Here is a 9,758-nt window from a genome sequence, read left to right on the forward strand (position 1 = left end):
TTCTTCTTCTTCTTCTTCTTCTTCTTCTTCTTCTTCTTCTTCTTCTTCTTTTTTTGAGACAGGGTCTCACTATGCAGTTCAGGCCAGTCTTGAGCTCACTTTGTAGCCCCAGCTGGTTGCAAACTTGCAATGATCCTCCTGCCTCATCCTCCCAAGTGCTGGGATTACAGGCATGTGCCACCATGCCTGACAAACACCCATTTCTACTGGTCAAGGGCCCCACAGCTGAAACACCACATTTATTCTGAGCAGAGCTCTTTGGGACCTCCCCTAAGTAGTGGCACAGTTGTCATTGTTCTTGGCAGTGGCATCTGAATCTGAAGGCTTTGCTCTTCATTTCCTTCACCTTGTGACAACCAAGTCCTGAACTGCTTGGCCCTCTGTCTCTCTTGTAACCTCCCCAAAGTGGTCATGCATAGCTATGCATTTCACTGTGCAGGTGTCTATTCTGTGTTCTCACTCCCCAGTCAGGGCTCCCTCCTTCACTTTTAAGTGGATGGTTTTCTGACCTGCATCTCCATCTGATCTGTCATATGTATTAAATCACTGGACCTGTCTTGCTTCCACAAATAGTTCTTTCTAAGACTTCTATTTTTCTCAAAATTATAGAAAAAATTCACTCTTTCTGGTTCAAAATCTGAGCATCAACTTATTTCTTCTTTCTCCATCTCCACCCAGAAATAAAAATGTGATTCTCCCTTTGTAATCTCTCTTAATGGCCTATCTATCACTCTCACCCATACAAGCTTTTATCACTCTAGGTCCTACTCTATCTCTCAGCTATGCTAGTCAGCACCCAAACTACAATGTAAAAAGACTTGGTATTGTGGACCAAATAATTCCAGAATCTTTAGCCAAATATTTAAGAATTTCCATAATAAGTTCACAATAAAACCAGAATGCTGATAGGCCTGTGGGCAATAAAGACCAGACCCAGAGATTTCAGCTGGTAATAAGTCTTCCACTGGCAATTGGATTAGAGGTCACGTGTGTTTCACAAACTGTGGCAGAAAATTTAGCTACATTTTGCTCATGTCTTGTTTTGGTATCAGGAATCGAACCCAGGACCTTGCATTTTCCAGGCAGGTGCTATGCTACTGAACTATATCTCTGGCTCTTGCTTATGTCTTGAGACTTTGTGGAAGACTGAGATTGAGGGTGGTAGACTAATCAATCTGGCAAATGAGATTTCAAGGTAGCCCGGTATTCAGGTTGTGGCAGGAGTACTTCTGGCTGCTTTAGCCAAATTTATAGTGGGAACTGGGAACAAAAATAAGAACAGAAAAACTTAGAAAACTTAAAACCTGTCCCAAAAAATCATGGGTAAAGTTGGGACCAAAAGAGATGTGGTTGCTGAAGAGAGAAACTAAAATACAAATAAAGAGCAAAACAAGAGAAGATAATTTCTTAGTTACTTTTCTTGTTGCTGAGACAAAATACCTGACACCCAGAGTTAAAGAGGGGAAAGGTTTATTTAGCTCACAGTTTGTGGAAGTTTCAGTCTGTAACCAGCTGCCTCCAAGGCAGGATGGCATGGCACAGGGGCAACAATTCAAGGCAGCAGAAGACAGCAAAAGCAACAGGAGCAAAAAAAGGGGAGAGACAAACCTCTTTTCCTCCCTTATATTGTATGCAGGCTACTCACCCTAGGACAGTGTAGCACTCACACCCCCAGTCCTAGCACTGGACAATGGACTAGTCACAAACACTAGATTCAGCTGCCTCCAAAAAGTCCATCCCCCATAACTGCATGAGGTTTTGGGGGGGCACACAGACACAAACCATAACAGACAATAAGAAGTAGGGAGACCATTTTCAAATGGCAAGGGGGATATGGAGGGAGGTAGAAGAAAGGGAAGGACAAGAGAGTGTAAAAAAAAAAGAATTGAAGGGAAAAAATAGAAATAGATCTTTTGCAAATGGGAAGCAGACCAAGAATTAGAGGAAGCAGGGAGGGATGGGAAGGATAGGGGAAGAAAACAGAATTAAGATGTTTTATGTACTTTACCAACTCCCCATGATAAATACAACCATCCTGTGCTAAAAAAAAAAAAAAGGAAAGAAAGTGAAAAAAGCAAGCAAATACTTTGCACAGAGATAAGAAGAAAGATGCCTTGAGGGCATCTCAAGAATCACCAAGATTTGACCCATTGCTGGCGTAAAAATATTAACCTTTCATTTGAGAAGACAGTCCCTGGGACCCTTGCTTGAGAAAGGCCACCTTAGGAATTGGTTCCCAGAATCCATTCCATTGTCCTCAGTCAACCAGGTGCTCAGAAGCTACAGCATTCCCTTGAAGGCAAGGCATCCTTTCTTCCACGTGCCATGGTCCCCACTTGGCTTCTGGGACCTTTGGGGTTTTGACCCCTTCTCCAGCCACAGAAAAGCTGAAGACATTAAGATGAAAGTTGTATCGTATGATAGATGTGTCACTGGCACGTGACTTACTGCTCCAGACCAAGTTGAATATGAGACTGACTTCTCAGTAGACATGAAGTCTTAGTGAGAGAGAAAATTAGAGGATAACTTGGGCCAGACCATGTGGCAGTAAGAGAGGTCAGTAGGAAACCAAGATAATTGTTAGCAGACAATGGAGAAAAGTCACAAGAAGCAATAAACATGGTTGGCCCCAACAGAGAGTGTAAAATTGAGAGTTTTTACACTGCCAATAGCAGTGTGGGTTTGTGAAAAGAGGATGGGCCTGCATGGACTCGGTTGGAAAAGCCTGATTCCATCACATAGCAGCTGTGTACCCTTGGGGAAAAGAATCTCCATTTCCTTGACGGTAAATTGGAGGGGCAATACCTCCAAGGTGGTTGAGGAATTAACGAGAGAAGTAAAGTCGCTTTGTCCCCTGCTAAAATATATAAGCACACTACGTTTCTTACTAATCATTCATATCTATATTTTCATATTTCCTCCCAGGGTTCAGAAGCAAGAAAAATTGGGAAGCTATGGTAAGTACCACATTCTTACTGAAGCTTCACTTTCAGAGGTCCTGATGTTGAATTATTTAACCTGTAGCTGGAATGGCTAACAGACGCGTCCTGGTGGCCTGATTTATTAGCAAGAAATTGATACAGTATAAAGGGAAAGCAGAAAGTCAAAAACAATCTGTGAGCAAGGATTACTTTGAGTGAATATTTAAAAAGAAGGTTCCCAACACATAAAAATAATGAATGCTTGAGAGGATGAAATGCTAATTACCCTAATTTGATCATAACACATTGTATGTGTGCATTGAATTATACTGTACCCCATAAATATAAATAGGATGACAATTAAAAATAGTATAACTAGTGTAAGTGGTATGGCAATTAAAAATGCAATAGCAAAAAAGCCAGTAATAATGTAAATGACTCACAATTCCTTCATTCAGCAAATATTACTGAGTAGCTACAATGATCCAGGTCCCGTGCCAGGTGCTATGAATGCAAATGTGAGCTAAGCCAGCCCTCCAGTGTGACCTCGGAAGGTGATTGGTTGAGTGAATAACAACACACTTGTGTTCTGGCATGTTGCACTGCCATTATGAAGAAAGTATACAAAGAATAATTTTTTAAAAATCTAATCTCATAATAGCAAGTTAAAAGGGAAGACACAAAGTTGTGTTTATAGTATTAACAATGAGATATAAATCACCCATAATCCACAACTCAAAAATAATAACTATCAAGATTGTGTTCTGTTACATTCAGCTTTTTTCTTTATTCTAAACATATCTATAGAATAAACTATACTACAGGAATGTTTAGAATAGAGAAAAAATAAACTATTCTACAGATATGTTTAGAATAGAGGAAAAAATAAAGCATATATGTAGAATAAACTATTAAAAGGTTTTAAGAGTGTTGATAGTTGTTATTTCTGGATTGTGGGATTATAATAGATTTTTTCTCTATGATCCTCAATGTTACACGATTCCTATGACAATCACATAGAGACAGGAAATAAGCTAATTAAAGCACAGCCACAGACACGCTCTGAGCTTCTCTTCCAGCATTCATTTGCTTTCTCCTTTCCTCTGCCCTTGGTGTGTACAGGGCAGGGTACACAGGAGGCCCCCTGGGCAGCACAGACATTGTGAGGGATGCATCAACCGCCACTGCCACGTTCCTGTGGAGCCTGGTGTCTCCTGTCTGGTGATAAGCTGCCACCTGTTGTGTGGTGCGACCTTCCACATGTGCAAAGAGGCAGAGCACGAGCTCCTGTGTCCCTTAGAGCAGGTTCCATGCCTCAACTCCGAATATGGCTGTCCCCTTTCCATGTCCCGCCACAAGCTGGCCAAGCACCTGCAGGTGTGCCCGGCCAGCGTGGTCTGCTGCTCCATGGAGTGGAACCGGTGGCCAAATGTGGACTCAGAGACAGCTCTTCATGAGAACATCATGAAAGAGACTCCAAGTGAGGAGTGTTTGGACACAGCCCTTGCCCTGCAGGACCAGAAGGTCCTCTTCAAATCCTTGAAAATGGTAGAACTCTTCCCCGAAACTAGAGATGCCACTGAGGAGGAACCTGCAATAAATGGTGAAGCCAGTTGGGAGGAGATGGCAGGAGCCGTGGGGGGAGTGGGTACCACTTTGGTACCACATGCAGCCACTAATGGGGAAATGATGGAGTTGAGCCAAGAAGAACGAGAGACGTTAGCCAAAACCAAAGAAGGGATGGACCTGGCCAAGTTCGGCCAGTGGGAAAACATGTTCAGCAAAGAGCATGCGGCCTCTGCTTTAGCAAGTACATCAGCAAGCCATGAAGACAAGAGCACAAAAGGCACAGGGAAAGAGCAGGTTTCCAGTGGCAATAACACGGCAGACACAGAGGGTGCTGCCAAAGGGAAAGAACCCCGGGAAGACCAGAAGCAACAGAACTTGTCTGCAGTCATAGAGAAGACAGGGCTTGCCCCCTGGCAGGATGGAGTTCTGGAAAGACTGAAAACTGCTGTGGACGCGAAGGACTATAACATGTACCTGGTGCACAATGGGCGGATGCTCATTCACTTTGGTCAGATGCCTGCCTGTACACCCAAGGAGAGAGACTTTGTTTATGGCAACCTTGAGGCTCAAGAAGTTAAGACTGTTTACACCTTCAAAGTTCCTGTCAGCTACTGTGGAAAGCGGGCTCGGCTTGGTGATGCCATGCTGAGTTGCAGGCCAAGTGAACACAAGGCTGTGGATACTTCGGATCTGGGCATCACCCTAGAGGACCTGCCCAAAGCAGACCTCATTAAAACCACCCTGCAGTGCGCTTTGGAAAGAGAACTCAAAGGCCACGTCATCTCTGAATCCAGGAGCATTGACGGGTTGTTCATGGATTTTGCCACACAGACGTACAACTTCGAGCCAGAACAGTTTTCTTCCGGGACAGTGCTGGCTGACCTCCTCAGCACAACTGACCCGGGGGGACTCCACGTGGAGCTCCACAGCGAGTGTGTAACCAGGAGACACAACAAGAGCAGCTCTGCCTTTACCTTCACCTGCAACAAATTCTTCAGAAGGGATGAATTCCCCCTGCACTTCAAGAACGTCCACACAGACATTCAGTCAGGCCTCAACGGCTGGTTCCAGCATCGATGCCCCCTCGCCTACCTGGGGTGTACATTCGTTCAAAACCATTTCCGACCTCCAGGGCAAAAGGCAAAAGTGATCTACAGTCAAGAGCTCAAAACCTTTGCCATCAAGCCAGAGGTCGCTCCAGAGCTGAGCGAGGGAAAGAAGAACAACCAGCTCCCAGGGCGTGGAGGGAAAAGCCAGAACTGTCTAAGCAACCTGCCCCTGGAGGTTCTGCAGTACATTGCCGGGTTCTTGGACAGCATCAGCCTGTGCCAGCTCTCCCAGGTCTCCACGCTGATGAGGAATATCTGTGCCACTTTGTTACAAGACAGAGGAATGGTCCTCTTGCAATGGAAGAAGAAGAGATATTCCCATGGAGGCTCTTCCTGGAAAGTCCACAGAGAGGCAAGTTAACCCTTACTCATTTGTTTAACAGATACTTATTGAGAGCTTTATATATATATATATGCTAGTGTCTGTATCTCTGTCTGTAAGTCCTCAATGTTTTGTATTTGCTCACATCTTTCTCCACCACTTAGACTGTCTGCTGGAGGCCAACCTCTCTGCACACAGGCTCAACTGGACTCCTTGCACTTCAGCTTCCTGTTGGGTTCATTCAATGGCAGGCAAGGGGCAGGGAAGCATGGCATTGAGGGATCTGTTCTCCTGGCTTCTTTTCTGCATGACACCTTGAAGTGGTTATGTCCCTCCACTGAAGTTGGCTGTGTCAGGAGTCTCTGCACACAGTTATTCATTCTGGGTTCCAAGGACCACGCAGCTTTCCTTTACTATGCCCACATATTTTACAGACCATTTCTTTTAACCATTCTTTAAAGTTACCCTGTTGGAGTGTGCCCTCTATTTCCTGCTTGGATGCTGATGGATACAAAAAGGCAACAAATTCTTCTCAATCCTATGTCAACTAATTTTTTGGTTTTTGTTTTCATTTTTGTAGTACTGGGGGATTCACCCAGGGCCTTACACGTATTAGGCAAGTGCCTTACCACTGAGCTACAGCCCCAACCCTCAACTAATTTTTTAAGACAGTTTTTAAAGTCATTTTGAAATTCTAAATGAATTCAGTCCACTGATTTCCCCTGGTTCAAATGCTTATCTAATTTTTCAGAAAACTTCGTTTAAATCAAAGACTTTCTCTTCAGTAAGGGAAAGTTGTTCCTTTTTCTCAGTTGGATACTATTTGTTAAACTGTATTAAGACTTGTACACAAGTGAGATTTTTAATTCATCATATCTAAGGTGCCTGTAAACACTTTACACTGTTACAGAAATATGTAAGACAGGTGCTTGAGACATAATCGATAAAAATAGATATAAACAACTCTCCCAGGGGCCAATTTGCAGACACCCACATATTAGGAAAATTATATAATTATTGAGGTTATAGAATTATTGACCTCAGTAGATATCATACATACATGTTTGTGTCTGGATGTTCCCCCAAAGCTTCATGCAGTCGTGGGGAGGGCTTTTAGAGTTTATGACTGATCCATGATCCAAGGCTCAGATTATGGGTATGAGTGCTTCATATGCCCTGGGGTGGATAGTCTGCATATGTAAGAGAGAGAAGGAGGCTGTTTGCTGCCACTCCCCTTTTGCTCTGGTTGCATTTCTGTCTTTCCGTGGTCATAAACTGTTGGCTTTTGCCATGTGCCACTCGGCCTTGGAGCCAGCCAAGTATGGACTGAAACTTCCACAAACTGTGAGCTAAATAAACCTTTCCTTCCTTAATTTTGGGCACTGGGTATTTTGTCTCAGCAACAAGAGAAAAGTAACCAAGACAAAGGTTCATATTGCCAACATATTTACTCTGAGAAAGGATGTTACAAGCACCTTGGATAAAAGAAGTGGTCCTAAGTTCCCAGACAATACTTTCTTATGCAAGGAAAACAAAGCAAAGAACTAAAGATGAAGTAGTCAGGTTTAAAAGGCATTAGGTTATGCCTACTCTTAAAACCAGCTTTTAAAACTGGTGACTTTGCCACCAATCCCAGGTGGAGAGAGACCAGAGAGTACATTATGGGCACTAGACTCATGGAATAGTTTTTGGGGGACTTAATATTCTAGTAAGACCCTTATTAGTTAGGATACTTTCATTCTCAAACTATAGAAAACCAGCCTGAAGTACATAGATAAAGGGAATTTCTTTTAGCCTCTATAACTAAGATCTAAAGCTATTAGCTTCAGGCTTGACTCAGAAGTTCAAAACTGCTCCCCCCACATGACCTTTAGCTTCCTATTTTTAAACTGTTCTTCATCAATATTGGCTAATTCTCTAACTGTCCTTCCATGGTGGTCCCTGATGACTGCTGCCCCCTTTTTGAACTATAGCTTCCCAGTTCAAATACAGAAGGAAAGAGATAATCTGATTTTTGGCATCTCAATCAAAAGTCCCAGAGTCAAGTCTCACTGGTACCAGTTGTCCTGATTCAAACTGTGTGTCTACTCTAGACTGCGTCACTGCTGCTAGTGGAGAAGCAGGGGAAGGATGCGCGTCAGTGCATGGATTGGTGGCAGTCATTAGCACACAACTGCAAGGCTGGCTGAGCACCAGAAGAGAAGCACTCCTAAGAGTGTTTCTACGTGGGCACCTGAGGGCATGGCCTGGTGCTCACCTTTGAGCTTTGTCTTTCCCAACAGATCTGGCAGTTCAGCAGCCTGTTCTCCAAAATCAAGAGCTGGGAGTTTAATGAAGTTACTTCCATGTCTGAGCACTTGAAGTCCTGTCCTTTCAACATTGTAGAGCACAAGACAGACCCGGTTCGTTTGACCAGCATGTGCCAACCCCGCGAGCAGACCCGGGAGAGCCTAGTCTCCACCTTTAGAGCCAGACCACGAGGAAGACACACCTAAAGATGCAGATGCTGTCACTCCTGGACTCCCCGTGGAGCTATTGGAAGCAAGATGGCGTGGGGTTTGAGGGCTTGCCTCTGTAACTGTGTCTGGGTCCCGGGGTGTGTTCGAACACGCAGTGTCCTTCCAACCTCAGCAGCTGCACCTGGCGTAAGAATTTCCTAAGCTATGGCGTATACCACAGTGCCCCATCAATATCTGTTTTCTTTTCTTAAATAGATCGATCTGAGGAGACAATAAATAACTTGAGGCCATTTGAAAAATGAACCCAAATCTTGAGATGAGAAAACAGTGAGATTTCATAACCAGCACAAGCCCGGGGTTTTACAGAGGGTTTTTTTTTTTTAAATTTACAAAGCCCTCACAAATTCCTGGGCAGACAATGAAGGACAGCAACTGAGATGCAGAGTTATCTTCCAGCCCGAAGGTTGGGTCTGTCTTCCAGGCAAGTCCAGAGCTTCTTCAGTCCTCTCATTGCCTTGAAGCCCAGATGGTCTCAGTTCAGCCTAACCAAATAAAGCTGCCGTGAGGACATCACAGACCAAAGGATGAAGGCAGTAATGAGGTCACAGAATCTATTCTGTAGAATCTTGGCAACAGACAGAAGGGAAGCAATGAGAGATTAAGGAGAGTCCAGAGGAGACACTATATTTATGGAGGAAGTTGGGATCAGAACCACATCTATTTCTTATCATATTAATAGTGATTTAAGAGTCAAGGATGCTCTTTCTTAAAAAGAATATTCGTTCTAGGTCTGGGATAGGAATAGTATAGGCATAGCCAGTGTCACTCCATGTCATCAGAAATGACAGTTTATAACCCCAACCTCAGTGTCACACCAGATTGCACAAGGTAACCCAAGGACATCACACATTTGGCAAAGTCCAGACAAAGTCCGCCAAAGTTCTGTGGCATCAGCCACCAGGCCCCAGACACCCCTGAGGTGCTATGTATGGGTTTTTGAAGAGGAACACATGTGAATATAATGGTTTCCTGAAGTTGCTCCTACCAATTACTGGTCATGCCTGCAGCCTGTCAAAAATGGGTGGTACTGCTATTTCTGGTAACAAACTGAATATTTACGTGAACAGAAATTTTAAAAATTACAATAAAAACCAACATCTCCTACAGCAGGGTTTCTCAGCCTTGGAACTAGTGACATTTTAAACTGGATAAATCTCCATCATAGTGGACTGTCCCATGTACTATAGGATATTTAGCAGCATGCTTGGCCTTTATCCATTAGATAGCAGTAGCACTCCCACAGCGAAAACCAAAAATGTCTCCAGACATTGCACCACATCCTTCAGGAACAAAGTGTCTCCTGGTTGAGAATCACTGT

General features: G+C 43.8%; 1 protein-coding gene across 2 annotated transcripts in view; it reads left to right on the plus strand.

The window, feature by feature from the left end:
* Fbxo40 (F-box protein 40) overlaps positions 1–9,544 on the plus strand; it is a 17,475-nt gene extending 7,931 nt beyond the window's left edge. For both annotated transcript variants that reach the window (XM_005386489.1, XM_005386488.1), the window contains exons 3-5: positions 2,926–2,957; positions 4,044–5,951; positions 8,204–9,544. In XM_005386489.1, the coding sequence (XP_005386546.1) occupies positions 2,955–2,957; positions 4,044–5,951; positions 8,204–8,416 (2,124 nt within the window). In that variant the 5' untranslated portion in view covers positions 2,926–2,954 and the 3' untranslated portion in view covers positions 8,417–9,544. The remainder of the gene's footprint in view (positions 1–2,925; positions 2,958–4,043; positions 5,952–8,203) is intronic.
* Positions 9,545–9,758: the final 214 nt, after the last annotated feature.

Source organism: Chinchilla lanigera, unplaced genomic scaffold (genome assembly GCF_000276665.1).
Source record: "Chinchilla lanigera isolate Chin_1 unplaced genomic scaffold, ChiLan1.0 scaffold00026, whole genome shotgun sequence".
NCBI classification, from domain to species: Eukaryota; Metazoa; Chordata; class Mammalia; order Rodentia; family Chinchillidae; genus Chinchilla; species Chinchilla lanigera.